Source organism: Notolepis coatsorum, assembly GCF_963971535.1.
Source record: "Notolepis coatsorum genome assembly, chromosome: 5".
Lineage (NCBI taxonomy): Eukaryota > Metazoa > Chordata > Actinopteri > Aulopiformes > Paralepididae > Notolepis > Notolepis coatsorum.
The window spans coordinates 100,040,585-100,062,598 of NC_140169.1; the positions used below are offsets into that span (position 1 = coordinate 100,040,585).

Sequence of the window (22,014 nt, forward strand, 5' to 3'; positions counted from 1 at the left end):
AGATGTAAATAAAAAAATGTATTAGTGTGTCGGTAGACTACTCTTAGTACATTTTCATTAAATAATTTTTTAAAGCATCTTCATGGTTTAATAATGCAAACATATGTTGCAGGGACTTATTATAATCATCATATTGGCGTGACTGTATGCATCAAAGGGTTAAATCAAGCATTTTTAAGTGCTTTAGAGGAAATGTTAAAATATTGCGATATATATCGTGTATCGCGATATGGCCAAAAAATATCGCGATATCATTTAGAGGCCATATCGCCCAGCCCTAACTCCGTGCAGACAAAGATTTGAGCAAAGATTTGAGCAAAAGCGCGTGCACGCACACAGAAATGCGCTGCACTCGCTATAAGTACCCACATGGGCTACTTTGCATATCAATAGCGCCGGTCATCAGGTGTGTTAAATACGTTCTCAGATACATTCACACCTAACTTGTGAATGATATGTGTTACATTCCATTCGTAGAGGCAATTAGGCACTGTCTTTAGTCTGTGCTCAAGCGAGGGGACATTTATGCGCATGCGCGGGAGTGCGCGCACGCGCCGGGAGCACGCATGCACGTGGCGCCATTATCGTGCGTGCAATCACAGTTGATATCAGGAACGCACCGCTGGTCGTATCGAGCGGTGCACGGTTTGAATGCGAACCGTTCCACCCAGGGCTTGACGTTAACTTTTTGGCTCACTAGCCACTGTGGCTAGTGGTTTTCCAAAGTCACTAGCCACTCAGCCAAAAATCCCAGCACTCGCGCCCCCACCCAAAAAGTTATAAATATAGGTAATTTCTTCTTCATGGGGACAGTATCATTGTAATCATACTGCTACACGCCAACTGTACAACTGTGCTTCTGACTGTTGACTCCATTGTTTACTACTGCCTGCGACCAGTGACTCAGCCGCAAAAGGAGCTCCAGTTGGGCAACGGCTGACTGGGACAAGATGGAGGGTGTAGATGTGGAAGAGTTGTGTTGAACCTAGCAATTACATTGTTGCTCCAAAAGCCGTGAACATTATCATTGACACACCTATGCCTTGGCTGTGTTGAACCTAGCAATTATATATTTTTTTTGATCAAATTTTTTTATTATTATTCACATGAAACAAGACAACACATTAACCACAATCACAATACACAGAACTTCACAGGAAAATAACAAAAACAATAATACAGAAATAACAATTTATAAATTATAAAGACAAGTTCAACCTTTTTAAATTTTTTATTTCAAAATTTCAAGGGGTGCTATCTAATAAATTACCAAATAGTGAAGAAATAGCTAAATAGCTGCCCCCCAATAAAATCCCCAGTTAAATTCAAGACATAACAAAAGACAAGACAGACAAGACATTTCCTCCTCCCCCTCCCATGAGACCGCCGGACTCCCCCGAACAAGCACCCCAACCCCGCTCAGCCGCACACGGCGGTCCTGACCTTCTCAGCTGCTGCGAACCACAGGTCAATCCCAGCCTGCCCCACCCCAATCACCCGCACCGTGGATATCTCAAGATAAATCACATCCAACAGTGTTAGGGACCAGTTAATCACTGTGAGCTTCTCAGGCTCCTTCCACCTCAATGCTATTAGCTTCTTCGCTGCTGTGACGCCCGCTAGGACAACCCTTTTCAGTTGTACGGACGCGGGTAGTGTTGTTATATTGTTCAGGAGTAGCGTAACAGCTGTGAATGGGATAGTTAAGCCACACAGATCTGAAAGTTTGTCCGTTATTGACCTCCAGAAGCGGGCCACTGGTGGGCAATCCCAATACATATGCATATAAGTGCCAGTGGCCTTTTGAGAGCACAAAGTGCAGCGAGAGTCGGTTATCAGTCCCATAGCAAATAGCTTCCTAGGTGTAAGATAGGTCCTATGAATATAATTAAAATTAATTTGCTGGTGATTGGGGTTGCGGGAAGACAATGCCACATTTGCCCAAACATCATCCCAGTCAAACTCGGGGTCCAACTCCGGGATATCCACACGCCAGATTGTATCCAATGATAAATTTTTATACGTAGATTGAATTAAGAGCGTATAAAAGGGGGTGCTCCAGTAGCACACCATGTTACCGCGCTCGCGCGGGACTCCGTGCTGCGTCACGGATCTGGTTGACTCCGAGTTCGATTCCCGGACCCGCCGTCATTTGCCGAATGTCTCCCCCTGCTCTCTCTCCCGTTTCACCCTGCAACTGTCGGTCATGCTTGACCAGGAGAGCGATAAACGCTAAAAAATAAAGTTTAAAAAAAAAGAGCGTATAAAAGTCAAACCCTCTGGAGGTCGTCCTGTCCACTATGAGCCTGAGGAAGGGGTGTGGGTGCAAAGCTTGAGCCCACGGCACGTCATGCGCCCTCAGCGCTGACCTTAGTTGAAGGTAAAGAAAGAAGGACTCGCCGGGAAGATCATAAAATTCTCTTAAGTCCTGAAACGCACGGAGGCCGTTCTTATCATAAATATCCTCCAGAGTATGAACTCCCCTCCTCTGCCATTGAGGAATATTAACCGGCTTGTGCCCAACAAGTAATTGCTGGTTATTAAAAATTGGAGAGTCCAGGTGCCATGGGCATTTAACCCCACACGACTTCTGTACATTACGCCACGTTTGGATCACGTGAGTTATGATCGGTCCATACCTCAGCCGGCATTTCGAAATAGGGACAGTGGAGTACACCACATCCTGCAATCTTAGCGGTGAGACCGCCGCCGCTTCTAAGGAGCGCCAAGATACTGCATCTACAGGGTCTAGCCAGCACATCAGAGGTCTCAGTGAAAAGGACCAGAAATAAAGCTTAAAATCAGGGATTGCGAGGCCCCCATCTTGTTTCCTACGTTGAGTAGTAGCTCTTTTGATTCTCGGGCGTTTGTTATTCCAGATAAACTTAGATACCATCGATTGTACCTTGCGCCAGTGGTCTATTGGAGGGGGCAGGGGGAGCATTGAGCTAACAAAATTTATCCCAGGCAGGACGTTCATTTTGATTATGGAAGCCCGGGCTTGTAAGGAGTTAGGAAGGGACGACCATCTGTCTAGATCCTGGCAAATTTTATCATAAGTACCCGTGAAGTTGTACTTAGTAGTTTGACTCAGCGTGGGGAATATCTCTATGCCTAAGTATTTAAAATGTTCCACTATGGGGATATCAGCTGGTAGTCGCACCGCCTTGGCCAGTTCATTAAGAGGTAGGCAGGCTGATTTGTTCCAGTTAATCTTAAAGCCTGACAATTTACCAAAGTCTTCGATTATTCCCAATAATTTTGTGGCCGACCGGGAAGGGTCGTCCATAAAAATCAGTACGTCATCCGCATAGAGAGCAATTTTGTGTGATGTATTATTGATCATTATGGGGACGATGTCCTCCGATTGCCTAATAAATTGGGCCAATGGTTCGAGGGAAAGCGCGAATAGTCCTGGGCTCAGAGGACAACCCTGTCTAGAAGATCTGGAGACTGGGAAAAGTGTGGAACAGTTTTTGCCTGTCAGTATCATTGCCGACGGCGAGGCATACAGGACTTTAATCATATGAATAAAATTCTTTCCAAGACCCATAACCTCAAGTACCTTCCACAGGTATGACCATTCTAGTCTGTCAAACGCCTTCATGGCATCCAAAGACAGAACTGTGGACGGAGCTGTATTGTCTTTACTGTTATCGATTACATGCAACAGCCTCCTAAGATTATCTGCAGCCAGGTGCCCCGGGATAAAACCAGTTTGATCGCAGTGTACCAATACCGTCATAAATCTCTGCAGGCGGCGGGCCAGCACCTTGGCAAACACTTTAAGATCGGCCCCGAGAAGACTCAAGGGCCTATAGCTACCACAATCATTGGGATCTTTGTCCTTCTTGAGAAGTAAAGAAATCAACGCCATGTTGACATCTCTTGAGAACTCCCCTTGTTCGATAGCGTAATTGATCATATCGAGCATCAATGGACCCAGTTGGTCCCAGAAAGCTAAATATACCTCGGGTGGAATACCATCCCAGCCTGGTGCCTTACCCCTCTGCATTTCAGCAATCGTCTCCCTTAGTTCCATAAGAGTGATCGGTTTCCCCAGTTCCTTAGCCTCTTCCTCAGAAATGTGGGGTATCTCAAGCCCGCCAATGAACGATTCAAATTTAGAGTTGTCGAAATTAACCTCTGAGCTATATAACTGTGAGTAAAACTCTTTAAAAGTGTTGTTGATCTTTTTCGAGTCAGTAGTGACTGTACCCTGTCGCGTCTTGATCGAGGGGATATCCGAGAAATGATCATTCGAGCGTATTTTCATTGCCAATAGATGGCTAGGCCTGGAACAGTGAAAGTAGTAATTTTGCCTTGTCCTATGTATCAAGAACTCAGACTGTTGTTTAAGTATGGAGTTTATTTCTTTCTTGACTATCTTACGTTGTGTGTTTAGTCGTTCACTATAGTTAGTTTGCAAAGATGCGTATAGGTCCGCATACAATGTTTTTTTTACCGGGATTTACGCAAATTGGAGGCGAAAAGTGTGACATGACCCCTGATAAATCCTTTCAATGCATTCCACAGGACCCTGGGGTCATCAACCGTGCCAACATTGATCTGCAAGAATTCAGCTAGTTTACTCCTGAACTCAGAACAGAAATCATCGTTCTTTAATAAGGTTGAGTTAAAACGCCACCTGGGAGCTCTCGCGGAGAGCCTGCCAAAGGTTGCCATAAGGAAAATCCCCTTGTGGTCCGAGAGAGCCAGGGGAACCAATGAGACGTCGAAACTATCAAACATATTAGGGGACGCGAATGCATAGTCTATTCGAGAGAAGGTTTTGTGTCTGGCTGACAGGTGAGAGTAATCCTTGAGGGTGGGATTGGATATGCGCCATAGGTCTGCAAGCCCTGTGTCCTGGGCCCACATCCTGAGGGCCTTAGAGGACCGTTTTTGGTCGCTTGTTTCAGAGGACCCGGACCTATCCATCTCCGCATCCCAGCACGCATTAAAATCGCCACCCACAATGAGAGCGTATCCAGTAAGTTCCAACATATTCTTTGTGATTGTATTATAGAACGCTGAATCAAATGTGTTAGGGGCATACAATGCTATTATTGCCATCTTCCTATGAGAGAACTCAACTTTTGCTATAGTAATCCTTCCCTCCGTGTCCGACCACACATCCAGGACTTTGATATCAAGGTTACGTCTTGCAACTATGACGACCCCTTTTGTCTTATCATCGGCTGAGGATGAGGAGATAGCGTGATATTGTCGATTTGCTAGCCTTGACACATCACCCACCAATAAATGCGTCTCACTAAGGAGAGCAATGTCAATATTTCTTCTCTTCAATAACCAAAGGACACTGGCACGCTTGTGTGGGGCGTTAAGACCCCCTGCGTTCCAAATTAAAATATTCAATTTAGCCATGGTCGAATTTGTCTAAATGCGTGGAGAACATACCAGTGCAGCTAGGCTGAGGACAGAGGCGCTGATCCAGGCGGGCCCAGACGGTCAATCCCAGAAGTTCAGAGGAGGAACAATTACACACATATAGGACAACAGTACATAAAACACAGAAAAATACCACCCCAGTTACAACCCCCCCTCCTTCTACTCTAAACCCTAACCCACCCGTCCTAATATTAACCCTCCTATACCCACTCTCCAATCCCCTCCCTATGCCCCATCCACTAAGGATGGTCATCTTCCTATCATTTCCCACTGGAATCATGGATCCAATAAGACGCTCTCCACTCCGACCCCCTCTCTAGATAAACCCCTGATTAAACCCCCACTAGTCCAATAAACACAAATAAAAATAAAAATTTTAATTCAATAAAGATATCGGTCGAAAACCACCGTGAGCCTTGGCCCTAACATGAGACAACTATAAGGGAAAAAATAGCCATTATTATATAATAACTCAACATCATCCTTGTAACCATCTACCTCCGAATCTGCGTATCAATGTCGCAATGTTATAGCATAAATGGATAAAGGAAAATTAAAAAAAAAAAAGATTAAATTAAAGCATACCAGCAGATAGTCCAAGGCAGGATCGGATCACAGTTAAATTGCGCAAACAGACGTCATTTAGACAGCAACAATAAAAAGAAAAGGGAAAAAGGGTTATTGTCAAGGTGCACGCATGTATCAGCCCCTCTGGTCAGGCACAAAGGCTGGAATGACATAAACCTATATAAGAACAGAATTAAACACCTTCATTAACCCGGGGATAGTAATAAGCTATACCTGACACAACCTGTTATCATATATTGTATATATATATTCAACCGACCTTCTACTACTGGAGCCCAAAGCTCAAAACAGCCTGGATATAAAAAGTAAAGCATACAAGAAGTTAGTTAAGGACCCGATCACTGTTGAATTGTGCAAACCGATGTCACTTAAACAGCCACAACAACCAAAATACGTAAACATTAACGGGTCTTGAATGTCTCGGCGCGGGCGATAGACACAGCCTGCTAGTTAGCCCGATGCTAGCGCGTAAGCTAGTGATGAACCCAGCTAGTACGCTAGAATCTGTTATGTACATTGTCCAGCTAGCTCGCTAGCTTTCATATAGGCGACACACGTACGACCATGAGGTCAGCATTAGCAAGTAACAGAAGTCATTGGGATGCCCCGCTAGTTTGGATGGGCAGTGGACAGTTAGCCTGTCTGGGCATGACAACAAGCATTTGTGAGTAGTCCGCCCTATCAATGTATTCAGGCCCACATCGCCGAGTCACTCACCCGACATAGTTATCAAGCTACAGTCTCGGCTATCCCCCCGAGATATTCCTCCGCTTTAGCCAACGACCAAAATGAACGACGATCATCGCCCTTACACAGCACAGATAATCTCGCAGGAGCGAATAGCGTAGGCCTCAGGCCTAGTTTCCATAGCCTGGTCATGACCACTTTGTATTCGCCTCTCTGTGCTTGAACCTCCGGCGTAAAGTCTTCGAAAATGGCCACTTTGTGATCGCCGAGACCTAGTTTACCCTTTCTGGCACGGGCCGACCACATGATGAGTTCCCTCTGTTGAAGCCTGTTTAGCTTGACAATGATGGGCCTCGGCTCCTTGTTCACTCCAGGACTGGTCTTGCCCGCTCTGTAGGCCGACTCACATACAGGAGGGGTGGGGAGGACATCTTTCCCCAGTATTTTCTGCAACAATTCCGGCATGTTCTCCGAGAGACGGCCTCCCTCACTGCCCTCCGGTACACCAACAATCCTGATGTTGTAGCGTCTCTCCCGGGACTGCATTTCCACAATTACCGACTGTAGCTTGGCAACTTCAGCCTGCCTAGCCAGCAGGGAGGTCTCCAGACCCGCCAGCCTCTCGCCCTGTAGTGAGGCCTCTGCCGTTAGCGTGGCTAGTTCGTTAGCATTAGCCGAGGAGACAGCATGTATCGACTCCATCTTTTCTCTCAACAGATCGACCGCCAACCTAATTTCCTCTGACATCTCTCGGTGAAGGGTATCAAAAAATTCCGCCTGCACTTTTCTTTGTGTTTCAGCGAAGCGTATCTCAAAGTCTGCATGGAGTTTGGTCATGACCGAGAGAACAGCTTCACTTATCTCACTGATACCGGGCGACGTCGAGGGTAGATCTGGTGGCAGTTTGCCGGCTGGTGTGCTCATGGATCTGGTCTCCACCGACATCGCAGAAAGTTGAAAAAAGTCGACGAAAGTAGTTGAAACTCAACGACTCAACAAGCAGACAAATAACAAATAAAAATAAAAATAAAAACTAATGGGGAGAAAAATATATTTTGCACGATAGAAGGGAGCTCTCGTGAAACACGTCTACTCCATGAACGCCTAGCTCCGCCCCCCCCCCGAACCTAGCAATTATATTATTGCTCCAAACGCCGTGAACATTATCATTGACACACCTATGCATGGCTTGACGTTAACTTTTTGGCTCACTAGCCACTGTGGCTAGTGGTTTTCCAAAGTCACTAGCCACTCAGCATTTTCACTAGCCCTGGGCAGGTGGGCAGGTGTCAACGTCAAGCCCTGGTTCCACCCCTAATTGACACACACTCGACTGCATGTGTGTGGGGGAAAACACACGTGCGCTCTCTGAGCGATCTCTCCTCTCTCTCTCTCCCTCTCTATCTCTCTCTCCCTCTCTCTATCTGTCTCTCCATCTCTCTCTCCCTCTCTATCTCTCCCTCTCTCTCTCTCTCACTCGCTCTCTCTCGTATCAGCACTCGCGTCACGTCAACCTGTTGCAAAATATCATAGCGCACGCTCCCACGCGTATTCCGATCCGTGCAATAATATTCACGGGGGTATATATTGTCATTTGAAACAAGTTACCAATGCATTGTCCCGTGGGATTATGCCCCCCCGCGGTGAAATTAATTAGTCCCTCTATCTCTCTGTCTCCCCCCAAAGTTATCTGCCAGTGCAGACTGTGGGTGACTGTCACTCAAAGCGCATTGCGAGTATGGGCGGAGCCCAGCCAAAAACTGCTTGGAATCTGGAAGTGCAGAAAATGCTGCTCTAGCCCTTGTGCCTTGTTAAGTAACTGACAGAGTTGTCAGCTTAGTGCATGAAAAGATTGCATCACGTTCAAGGTCATAAAAAACTTAATTTGTAATATTTCGTTCCAATAATTTTTAACTATGAACCTAACTCAACATATCTATCAAAGATTCCAAATATTTCCGTTTGTAGGGTTATGGTTAGGGTTAGGGTTGGGGTTAGGGTTAGGGTTGGGGTTAGGGTTAGGTTAGGGCAGTGATTCCCAACCTGGGGTCCGCGGACCCCTGGGGGTCCGCCAGGGGGCGCAGGGGGTCCGCCAGACCACAGATGATTTGAGGTCTTTTTTTTTTTTTTTTTTTTATCATCAGAAGCATGAATAGTTTCTCCACTACAATAAAAAAATAAAGATAAATAAATAAACATCTAGACATGATTTTTGAATGTTAACAGTAGGCTACCGGGTAGCCGCTAAAACGCGAATCAGTTGACTGTATCACTTTCTGTAGCTAGCCTAGCACGCTAGTTAACTTTCTCGGCTCGTCTGCAGTCAGCCGCCAGAGGCGAAAATGTGTGACAAACGAAAAGGAGATGATGGCAGCTCATCTGCAAAAAAAGTTAGGACCTACAGCAATCGCGAAAATTACATCACCATGGGCTTCACTGAGGGACCAGACAAACGACCTGAGTGTGTGATTTGTGGAGAAAAGTTGGCAAACTCGAGCCTGAAGCCCAGCAAGCTGAAGAGACATCAGGCGTCTAAGCACCCAGAAACCGTTGGGAAGGATCCAGACTTTTTTCGGAGGAAAGAACAGTCTCTCAAGGCGAACAAGCCTGTTGATGTTAGAGTAGCGTGGAGCAGGGGTGGCAGTGATTTACAGAAGGCTACCGAAGCCTCCTTTGAGTGTTCGCTTTTAATTGCAAAAGCAAAGAAACCGCACAATATTGGCGAGCAGCTCATCAAACCAGCCTGCATCAAAATGGTTTAGAAACTGTGCGGCCCACAGGTGGCGGATAAACTAAAATCAGTACCACTCTCGAACAATGTAGTGAAATACCGAATTGATAAGATGTCAAGTGATTGCGAGCAGCAGCTGTCAGAAAAGCTTAGAAAGGGTCCATTTGCCATACAACTTGATGAAACTACAACTGTCGCAGACGAGGCTGTGCTCATCGTTTATGTGCAATATATTGAAAATGAGGATCTGAAGCAGGACATTCTCATGTCAGTCAACCTTACTACCACCACTCGAGGTGAGGATATTTTTACTGCAGTGGATTCTTACTTCATTCAACATAAATGCAAACCGTTCACCATTAGGGCCTGATTTGAGAGGATGAATACAGGATTTGAATATTGGCCAAAATTTTGAAATACATAAGGTGCAAGATTAGATTTGTTGATTGAAGGCACAAGTCAAAGAAGCATAGTGGGTCTAATTATGATGCATATGCCTGTGTATAAGCAGTTTGTTATTAAAATGACAAAAAAAAGGTATTAAACCCAGCTAGGACAGATTCTCTCTGCTACTGATTGGAATTTCCTGTCTCATATTTAGTTTAATTTGTTGCATTGATTTGTTCCATAAATGCAAACCGTTCACCATTAGGGACTGATTTGAGAGGATGAATACAGGATTTGAATATTGGCCAAACATTTTGAAATGCATATGGTGCAAGATGAGATTTGTTGATTGAAGGCACAAGTTAAAGAAGCATAGTGGGTCTAATTGTGATGCATATGCCTGTGTATAAGCAGTTTGTTATTAAAATGAAAAAAAAAAAAGTATTTTATGGTATCTTATTAGGAGGGGGTCCGCGAATTTCATCAGAGATGTTTGGGGGTCCCTGGGGGGAAAAAGGTTGGGAACCACTGGGTTAGGGGACTGTTGAGCAAGTGTTGGGGTGGGCACGGGCACAGGGATGCGATTTTACCTTCTCCTAATCTTTCTGTCTGGGTAACCCTAACCCTAACCCTAACCCCCATGGCAAGAAATAAACCACTATGGACGGTTTGAAAGCTAATATTGTTAACTTTTGTGTTAGAGGGTTTCAAAATCTAATCTTTTCAAATTCTGTGAATATATGGAAAATAAGCAAACGGACACAATTTCATGACATAATAATCAACACAGCCATCGTTGTACACAGAAACACAAAAAAATATAGGCAAAAAACACAAAATAGTCGCTAAGGGGGCAGAAGAGCTAGAGTACTAGAGAGAAAAATTGCCCAAATAGTGAAAGAAATAGTAAGATAGTTCCCCTAGTCCATATACCATCTTGTTCTCCATATTATTTATTGTTGGTTTTATTTGTATTTCTTTTTTTACATTGCTTATTGTATACATTGTAAGAGCCAGTGAAGAAACAGCTTCCATCACCACCCTCTCCTGGTTGTTAGGGAACCTCTCCTGACTGTCCAGCACACGCCTCCTTTGCCTTATAAGGAGCTGTCGGGGCGTGTCTGTATGCAAATTCAGGTGTACGAGAACATGCTTGCAGTTTAAGAATGAACCCAGCTGCAAAGATGTTGGCCACTTATAGAGACCGTTTCACTTGTTCAGGAATCCGGAGGAGGAATTTTGTACATTTGTTAGTACAAATTTTTACCAAGATATTTACAAAGGTACTTACAAACATGTTCGAGAATGAGGACCAATGTCAGTGTGGGAGTCCAGGGTGGACTGGTTGAAACCGGTGCTTCAGCTCAGTCTGCCCCCACAGGCCATATTTTTTTACTATTATTTTTGATATTGTGGTGGGCAGGGGAGGAAACTAACTTTTTGGCTTACCAGCCAACTGGCGAGTATCTGATTTTTTTTAACAGACAAACTGATTTTTTACCAGCCAAAAAGAATCGCTAATTGTGATAATTACTTCTTTGTATGTCTTCGTCTAAATTGATTTTCAATCATAGTAATAATCACACCGTGTCTCTACTCTTTAAAATATTTATTAGCATAAAACATTAATAACAGTCTCTACTCTTCACAATATTAGCATAACACATATTAACATGAAAGAGGGATCTATTCTGGACTGGGTTGGGCTGAACTGGGCAGTGAAAGATGCTGGGTTGGACTGGGTTGGGCAGTGAAAGAAAAAAACCGAAGTATGTTGTGAAGTGTATAGATAGATAGATGTGAAATGTATAGATGTAGCAGTACTGTCTATCTGTATGTCGTGTATGTCATATGTTATGATTAATTGAAAATGGGGGACCCTGATGTAAACAAGACAAAAGTCTTTCTCTGGTCTGCATCCCCTTAACAATTGTGTGTATTGAGCCGTACTGTATTGTACCCATTCTGCAATCTGTTAATAAAGTTTTCAATCAGTCAATCAAGTTAACTTTGAACCTCGGTTGTCAAGCCACGTCAATGTTGTGTATGCATCCGAGTGTTCACTGTGCCTTTAAGACGGCACGGTGGCCTTACGACAGTGCTGTGAAGTACCGTCACGTCAAGTGTTGTGGTAACGTCAGTTGGGTTGGTCTGCTGTTGTGCACTGGTTGAGCTAGCCCCTTTCGTGACTGCGATGTGCAAGCCAGGGGCTTTTGAGCATGAAATAAAATGTCTAACCTTACGTCGTAGTCCGGTGCGCAATAGACTAACATACACCTCTGTAATTTAAATGTGTCCTTGCCTTGGACTCGAGAGTTGTACTAGGGTTGGATGCAGTTCCCCGTTGCTCAGTCTGTCTGTTTTCCATCTTCTGTGTTTAACGTTATCTGTTTGCGAGTGCTTCCTTGACTGATGGCCAGTACCACGGGACTTTTATTCAACATTCTATATTTCCGCGGGTTGGCCAGTACTGCAGGAACTTTTATTAAATATTATATATGTCCGCGGGTTGGCCAGTACTGCGGGAACTTTTATTAAACATTATATATGTCCGCGGGTTGGCCAGTACTGCGGGAACTTTTATTAAACATTATATATGTCCGCGGGTTGGCCAGTACTGCGGGAACTTTTATTAAACATTATATATGTCCGCGGGTTGGCCAGTACTGCGGGAACTTTTATTAAACATTATATATGTCCGCGGGTCTTGTGCAGTGCTCTCGTGGCACTGTCAACTCGCCAGACTGGCGAGTGGTCTTCATGAATCACTCGCCAAACGTAAAAAATACTCGCATTTGGCGAGTAAAGTGGCCTAATTTCCTCCCCTGGTGGTGGGCCTGTATGTAGGAGACACTGAACATTATAATGACTCACCTGTTCATGGCTCCCAGGGGGCTATGGTTTAAGGCAGAGGCAGCCATGCCTCCGGCCGTGCCTGAGGCTTCCAGGGTTGGGTACACATCTGACAATCCGTATAGCAAGGCGTCTGGCTTGGAGGTCCCTTACATTCCTTCACTACTAGTGGCCCTGCATGCTGGACAGCTGTTTGAAGAATGGAAAGAAGGTGGGTGTTTACATACTGAACCAACCATCAATATTCTAATATTGTTCTGGATACTGTTTACAATAGCCGGGATAAGCTCATAGTCATATTCTCATATGCCTACAGATACAGCGCTCAAAACTCAAACCTCTCATGCGCCTCTACCACTCCTCCACCACTGCACTCCAAACTGATTGTGTGACTCCTATTGTTCTTGACTGGGCCAGATTTCACACCTCCACTTCCTCCCACAGGCTGGGCAGATTTTCATCTTAAATTTGTATTCGTCCCAAATGTCCCAGCCCCATCGGATTTCTTAGCTTTTTTCACTGTTTACTTATCATGCATTGCAACACTAATATATGGGCAGTACCCCAAGTCAGACTGCCCATATACAAATTATTTTGGGGGTCTGAGGGCAGTAGCCCCCGACCCCCTCCCTGGGGAAGCACTTAAGTTAACTACCCTCCCTTTGTTCCCCCAGCCAACAGCCCCGGAATATTAACACCTGAGTAGACTTAAGTGGCACACAAGCAGCAACAAGCAGCAGACAAGCAGCAGACAAGCAGCAGAATTGGTTTGATTTTTTAGCGCTGCGTCTGTATGAGAAACCAGAATATGATCGTTGAGATGTGCCAACGGTAGCCATTAGGAGTGTAACGGTATGTGTATTCGTTAGGGTTGGGCATCATTTGGATTTGAACGATTCCGGTTCCGATTCCGATTCTCTATGTCGATTCCTGTTCTAAACGATTCTCGATTCCGATTCTTTGAGGTGCAGGTCAAAACAGGTCACAGCTTATTTCGCCTTTTTTTTTTTTTTTTTTTTTTATCTTACATTTTTTTCATACTATTCACATTGTCAGTTGACTTGATACAGTTTAATTTGGTTGCTGTACTGTAACTAGGGTATTAATTAACAAAGTATAAAAAATTAAAAAAAATATTTAAGAATCGAAATTAAGAATCGAAATGCAAATATGTTACTTCCGGTTCCAGAACCGGAAGTTAGGAACCGGTTCCTATTAGAACCGGTTCTCGGTGCCCAACCCTAGTATTCGTCCCACGACTTCACGGTACTGATGTCGCAGTACTGACGTCACGGTTTGGTATGGGGAGCCATACAACGAATATGTGTCAGGGTGTACTATATGACACTTACTTTGATCTTTAACATAGAATATTAAGCTTGTATTGCCAAATTCATGAAGATAAATAAAACTTTGATGCTTGTAAAGACATGGTGTTTCTCCCCATATCTACCCCTCCCCTACTACACGTGTCCCTGAAACAAAACCATGGATGAAGGATACGTTTGTAATACAGTAGGGTCATTACAATAGGCTGATAATCTTTGTTAATATTTTTCTTGTCCACCAACATAGTTTAGACTGGTCCTCTGAGCTCTTCTCCAGTGGAGCTGCTTTAGTGTTTAAATCCGAAATATTGATAAATCCTCTGCCGTTATTGCGTAACACGTCGTCTCATCTCTAGAGTCTTCTTCCTCAGGGCTACACTACCACGGCAAGCCTAGGTGGAACTAAGTATAACTTGTACTACTGTCTGTTCAAAGTAAATGAAAATAAACCTAGCCTTATACATTGGGACTTTTGTTTCGCTTTTTTGTACCGAACCGTGACTCCAGAACCAAGGTACGCACCGAACCGTGGCTTCTGTGAGCCATATACTATTTACTAGGGCTGGGCGATAAAACGATAATGATAACTATCGCGATAAATTATTTCCTCGAAATAAACATGAAACGTGGTCGCAAAGTTTCGGTATATCGATTTTCCAAGCTTGGATATCAGCACACGCACTAACAACCAATCAGTGAAGGAGATGGCCGACAGTGAAGGAGACCCGCGGTGCACCTCTGGGTAGAGAGGTAGGACTCTAGTAGTAAACAAGGCTGGCTAGGATAACTAGCTTGCACGGCACTATTTTATATATTTACGTGCCGAGTATGTGTGTGGCGTGAATTCTGAGGCCACATTTATAGTAGTGTGGGGTATACAGTGGACATCGTTTCAATATATTGTGGCGGAAGAGAGTATTTTAGGGTAATATTTATTACATTGTCATGGAATACACCGCTTAGACACAACAGGCTGGCTAGGATAACTAGCTTGCGCGGCACTATTTTATATATTTACGTGCCGAGTATGTGTGCGTCGTGAATTCTGAGGCCACGTTTATAGTAGTGTGGGGTACAGTGGACGTCGTTTCAATATATTGGGGCGGAAGAGAGTATTTTAGGGTAATACATTTAGTACATTGTCTGTCATGAGATACTCCGCTTGTCGGCTAACTGCTAACGTGCGCGGACTGATGACGACATCAACATTCGCAGCAGCAAAACAAGTCTATTATATATATCTATGCTATTAATAGCCCGTCCATCGGCGCCGGGCATAAGAAGTTAATTAAACTTGACAGACATTATATCGACGATAATTATCGATATCGAGTTATATGAAAATAATTTAATAATTTTATCGCGATAACGTTTTTGGCCATATCGCCCAGCCCTACTATTTACCATTAACTAGCTACAGAAAATTCAATGGTAGTCTACAGTCCCTATATACCAGGTAGTGTTGTCACGATACTGGAATTTCGACTTCGATACGATACCTTGAAAAGTATCGATATTATCGATATTTTCGATACAAAAAAAAATATATATATATATATATATTATACAAATTTTGCTTTTGTTGCTGGTTGATTCTCCTCAGTTTCTCTCTGGTACTATAAGAGAAGATAAATATAACACTTTTAAAACCCTTTGTTTATCTTTAGATCACACATTTAAAAATAACTGTTCATCTCACTTCAATCATTTTTATTGCAGAACATGGTATTTTCTCAAGCAGACAGATGTAAACACTGTAATCTGTGTTGCATGTACCTGACAAACTGAACTGTTATTACAGTCATATTCCGACTTAACTGAATGCACATGTGTGTGTGTATGGACTACTGTACTATTACAGGTATTGAAATTAACAATTGCAACTTAAAAATATATATATATATATTATGAATAATTAAATATCGATATTTCGGGAAATGAGTATCGAAACCGTTTTAAATATTCAGAATCGATATGTATCGATTTTTCGATATTTTTGACAACACTAATACCAGGGATGACATCCAGCAAGATGGATGCAGCTCATTCCATATGGAGAAATGTCCAAATACATTTTAATAAAAATACTGCGAGCCCGCTGACTATGTTCACATGGTTGGTTTCACCTTATCTCAGTTCTTAATATGTTCACATGTCGGGCGGTGGGTGGGGCGACAGAGGTTCCCGGTTCGATTCCTGCTCCTGCCGGGCAGCGTGTCGAAGTGTCCTTGAGCAAGACACTTAACCCCTAACTTAACCCTGGTTGCCTCCGCCGTCGGTGTGTGAATGTGTGAGTGACAGCAGCCCAAACCCACCGACCGCGGGCGTGAGGCGGGCGGGCTGGGCGTTCAGCGCTTCACTTTCGCTCCCATGTTAACAGGAGTCGCTGTTCACACCGGCCGCGTGCGGGCGGGCGACTCGCGGGCGGGAAGCGAATTTAATCGCTTTGGTTGGATTCAGAGGCGTGCGCCATGCGCATTTTCACAGAAATACACTCAATATCTGCATTATTACCACACATATAGATGTTGTTCAACCAGCTAATGTGTCTGTATCTTTCCCAATACAAATAAACCATACTATACTTTTTCAGGAGTGCACTTCACAGATTTCATCATTCTAAAATGTATTCTAACATTCTAATTAATTAGATAATAACTGGTTATACATGCAAAATGGATAATAGAACACTGGAACTGTAAATCTTTACAAAATCTTCAAACGGGGACTGACTTCGCATATAGACTAGGCATTTACAGCTTTTCCAATGTAAATGGGCCTCCCTCCGTGCGCTCTGAAGTCGGACTCGGTGTGGACGGCCATGCACGCTATTCTCGCACGAAGCCCGCGCCTGGTGGGTTTCAAGCGTGAATGGGTAAAATGTGAGGAACAAATTGTAAAGAGTTTTGGATAAAAGCGCTATATAAATGCAACCATTTACCATTTACATGTTTTCACCTTATCTCAGGTTCTTTATATGCTGTGGCAGACCGGCTGGTGTAGTAATAGACGGCCGCTATGTGTCGGCCAAGGCACTGGGGCATATGCCCATATTAGGAGTTCCGGAGAAACTCCCGCCAGAGCAGAGCGCATCAGCGCAGATGAAGCGCACCTGTGCCAGACGCGCCCGAGACAGGTGAGCGCAATCACCACACCATAGAAAATAGAGACGGAGTGACAGATGAATTGGAGTAGCTGAGGCGAAACCGGGACGAACGTGAGTAAGAGAGAAGAGAAGAAGAGGAGGAAGATTGCTGTCTGTGTCACCCCATGCTGTGTTTATCTGCTTTTGGAAGGAGGACCCTGCTGTGCAGGCACGTGCACACATAGACGTCAAGGGGTGCCCGGGCACCTGCCTTTTTCATTTTTCATTAGAAAGTGCCCTTTTTATGCCTTTTTTTGAATTGTTTTTTTACTGTTGCACATATAGATAGACTGCCCTGCCCTTCCAAATGAAAGATGTCATGATATAATCTAAATATTAGGTAAAGAAAGAGAGATAAATGCCCCTACCCCTCTCCTGGAACTGGAAGGACCTATTATTTACGCGCGCTGCCAGACGCCTGTATACTTTCCGTAGCCGCATTTCTGGCAGACGCTCTCTGATTGGCCGACGACAGTTTCTACACTGGTTAGCCTAGCCACTCTTCGAAGTAGGTTCAGGTTAGAGTTTGTCTTAGAGCGTGACGGCAAGTTCTTTCGACGGTTAAGCTTAGGCACTCTTTCAAAGTTGGTTAAGGTTAGAGTTTGTCTTAGAGCATGGCGATAGAACGCCAGGTAGTTTGCAGGCTGTTCGACGTGGAAATGGGCAAAGACAGACAGACAGACAGTAGACACAGCTCATCAGTACTTGTGTTGTGCTAACTGCTAACAATAAGCTATTTGGCTGGATGCAGTCTGGACAGTGGATATACATCAAGACAACAGTCTGTGACTGTGGGACAGTGGACATAATACTTCATCAAGCCCTCCTGACCTGGACCATGTTTCAACTAACAATTGAGTTAATGCGGTCTCTCTTTCTCTCTCTCGCTCTCTCTCTCTCTCTCTCTCTCTCTCTCTCTCTCTCTCTCTCTCTCTCTCTCTCTCGCTCTCTCTCTCTCTCTCTTGCTCTCTCAACACAGCGCCCGCAGCTGTTGGTCTGGAGTGCATATTGTGTTATTAAAGGGACACTATGTAGTTTTGGTGACATCTATTGGTGAAACTGAATGTACCATAGACTTGTATTAACCTAAAAAATCGGACTCGCGTGCTGTGCGCGCTCGCATTGCATTTAATAATTGATGCCCTTTTCTCCTTTTTCGGCACCTGCCTTTCTAAAGTCCTGTGCACGTCCCTGCTGCTGTGTGCTATATCCCCTGAACGTATGAGAACCTGCCTGTGCATCGACCCCTGCTTGTCTGACGTCTCTTCTCCCGGATCATCCCCCGCCCGTACGAGAGCCGCTCTCTGTGGACCGAACCCCGCTAACGGACCAAGACGCTTCTCTAGGATTATGGACTGGCTGGCGATCACACTAACCCCCCCTTTCCCCCTAAACAACATTAAAACTGCTGTTAAACTTGCGTCTACTGTGTGCCGTGTGTATTTTGTTAAATCCAGTCTAGTGACAAGTGACAACTCATAACACCCCTCTGCATCCCCTTAACAATTGTGTGTATTTAACCGTACTGTATTGTACCCATTCTGCAATCTGTTAATAAAATGTTCATTCAATCAATCACCTTGTTAATATTTATTTACCTAATTTATGTGCAATCGTTTCATTTCAGCTCAGTGTAGAGAAATGCACCGATACTAACAACCGCCTTACTGCGCTTATGACGACACTGTTGACACCACGTATCCGTGATACGCACGCCCCGCGAAAACACTAGTAGTTTTGGGGGCCTACCACCCCCCTTGAAAAAAATCCTAGGGGAAACACTGCATGGTTTTACCATAGCCCAGGTTTTTTATATGATCACATGGTTTTCATTTTCATTGTGAAGTAACTAGTCATTTGGTAAACTACAGTTTTAGAGTAGTTTCCCCAACACTGTTTTATGCACATTTAATAGTCCAGATACTAGTTAATATCCTGGTTAAGGTATTATTCATGATAAGGTGTTTATATACAGATTAATATTCCAGATACTAGCTGATATCCCGGTTAAGGTGTTATTCAGGATAAGGTGTATATATGCACATTATGTCTCAGAGATATATTAATGTCTACATTGCTAAGCTGGTGACACACAACTATACATTAAAACGGACTCTCCCCCATCATCTGCAGCCCTGCCATCATCATCCACATCATCCACCCTCACTTCCTGCCTGGAGGAGATAAAGTCGTGGATGAAATCAAAGTTCCTACAGTTAAACAGCTCAAAAACAGAAGCCATCCTCATTGGTATCCCCCACCAGGTCCAATCCTCCCCCATCACCAGCATCTCCTTCTCAGGCCATGACCTTCCCCTCTCATCCACCGTCACCAACCTTGGTGTAAGAATTTACCCCCACCTAAATTTCGAGACCCACATCAAACACATTTGCAAAACCTCCTTTTTCCACCTCAGGAACATTTAAAAAAATCCGTTCCACACTCACCCTCCCAGATGCTGAAAAACTGGTCCACGCCTTTGTCTCCTCCACTAGGCTGGATTATTGTAACGCACTTCTCATCTGGATTCCTAGCAAGAGTCTCCAGAGGCTCCAATACATCCAGAACAGCGCTGCTAGGATCCTGATGAGAGTGCGTGAGTACGACCACATCACACCCATCCTCCACTCACTTCACTGGCTCCCCATCACCACCCGGACTGAATACAAAATATCCCTTCTGACCCATCAGTGCATCCACGGAAACGCTCCCCCCTACCTCAAAGATCTCCTAACCCCAGAACCCTCCACCTGTAACCTTCGGTCCGCCAACACAAACCGCCTCCTTTCCCCCAGGACCAAGCTCCGCACCATGGGCGACTGGGCCTTCTGCTCGGTAGGGCTGAACGATTAATTGATTTTAAATCGAAATCGTGATTTGGAATGATGCAACTAGCATAAACATATTTTTTCGCAAATATTTTTTTATTATTATTATTTCTTTTTTTTTTACCAGGAAGTCCCATTGAGATACAAGATCAGTTTAGGAGAGGGAGGTAAGGGGTTTTAGATTGTGTGTTGTGAAGTTTAGACTTCAGAGAGGGGGAGTACAGAAAAAGAGTAAGAGTAAGGTAAAAAGAAAAATGTTCAGGCTCGGTGTCCCGAACAGACCCACCGCGTAGGCCAGATGCAAACCGCATTTTACAAACCTCTGTGGGGCTGCTTAAAAATAATTATTATTATAATCGCAAATTGAATCGCAATCGCAATATCTGTCAGAAAAATCGCAATTAGATTATTTCCCAAAATCGTGCAGCTTCCTTTAAAAGAGAACTAAAGCCTTCCCTTAGTTTTAACCTTTTTATACATGCCTTGTGTGTTTTTATCCCTTTTTTATGCTTTATGTCTTGTTTCTTTAATTGCCTTAATGTTTTACTCTGTAGCACTCTGATACTTGGTTGCCAGATATAGAGTGCATTATAAATCGAATGTATTATTATTATTATTATTATTATTATTATTATTATTATTATTATTATTATTATTATTATTATTACATGTACTGTATGTCACAGAGAGATATTAATGTCTACATGTATGAATGGCTCAGAGGGAGATATGAATGTCTACATTTATGTGTGTCTCAGAGAGCTATATTAATGTGAACATGTATGTGTCTCAGATGGAGATATTGTCTACATGTATGTGTCTCAGAGAGAGAGATTAATGTACATATGTGTCTCAGAGGAAGATATTAATGTCTACATGTATGTATGTACTGTATATGTCTCAGAGATATATATGTATATGTGTAGGCTATATGTCTCAGAGATATTCATGTCTACATGTATGTGTGTATACTGTATATGTCTCAGGGAGATATATGTATATGTGTAGGCTATGTGTCTCAGAGATTAATGTCTACATGTATGCGTCTCAGATATATATGAATGTCTACATGTATGCATGTCTCAAAGAGATATTAATGGCTAGTCTACATGTATGTGTCTCAGAGATATATTAATGTCTACATGTATGTGTCTCAGAGTTATATATTAATGTCTATGTATGTGTCTCAGAGGGAGATATTCATGTCTGTGTGTTTCAGATGGAGTTGTGTCTCAGAGGGAGATATCATGGACAAAGTCAACATGTATGTGTCTCAGAGGGAGATATATAAATGTCTACATATGTGTCTCAAAGAGATATGAATGTAGATATGTGTCTCAGAGATGTCAAGAAATACACTGGACTACTAAATAAAGTCCTCTAAAATGTCCTTAAAAAGGTAAGACCCTCTCCTGTGTTGAGAGGGGGTATTTTCTCCTGCTTACCTTCTCATGGTCTTCACACTGGGAGATGATGGCACTTCCACTGTCTCCTACTCCTGTTTTAGCAGACTGTTTGATTGGCGAAGAGAGTTCAGAACTCTTGGTGCAGAGCAGATAGGATAGTGTGAAATACAAGACAGTATGAAGCTAATCTCTGAGTGAGGAGGGAGAGAGAGAGAGAGAGAGAGAGAGAGAGAGAGAGAGAGAGAGAGAGAGAGAGAGAGAGAGAGAGAGAGAGAGAGAGTTTCTCCGCCTCCAGGAACTCCAATGAACGAAAAAAAGCACTATTATTCCTCTTGTTTTTTATGGTGATGATGACGATATAGATATCCTTCTTGCAGAGTAGCAAACACGGGGCTTGGAGACTAAACGCTCCTGGAAGTTCACAATAATGTCCCTGAAATAGAAAGGCGGATATAAAACGTCACAACTGTCACCCAGCAGGAGGGCCCGACTTCTCTATCTAGACACCAACGTCTCAACGTCTGTTTTCATGCGAAGCAAGAAACTGTTTTGTGTGCAGGAAATCGCTCAGGGAGAGGCACAAAACATACCCATTCCTTAAAACATACCGTTTCCTTTCGGAAACGAGGTTGCAATAAATACCTGGTCT

At 43.7% G+C, this 22,014-nt stretch overlaps 1 protein-coding gene across 1 annotated transcript in view; it reads right to left on the reverse strand.

Moving 5' to 3' along the window:
* LOC311228290 (uncharacterized protein) overlaps positions 1–21,721 on the reverse strand; it is a 127,525-nt gene extending 105,804 nt beyond the window's left edge. Inside the window, exons 1-2 of the mRNA XM_084314198.1 lie at positions 21,405–21,721; positions 12,680–12,847 (exon numbers count right to left, since the gene is read on the reverse strand). Of these exons, the coding sequence (XP_084170324.1) occupies positions 12,680–12,726 (47 nt within the window). The 5' untranslated portion in view covers positions 12,727–12,847; positions 21,405–21,721. The remainder of the gene's footprint in view (positions 1–12,679; positions 12,848–21,404) is intronic.
* Between the last annotated feature and the right edge of the window lie 293 nt (positions 21,722–22,014).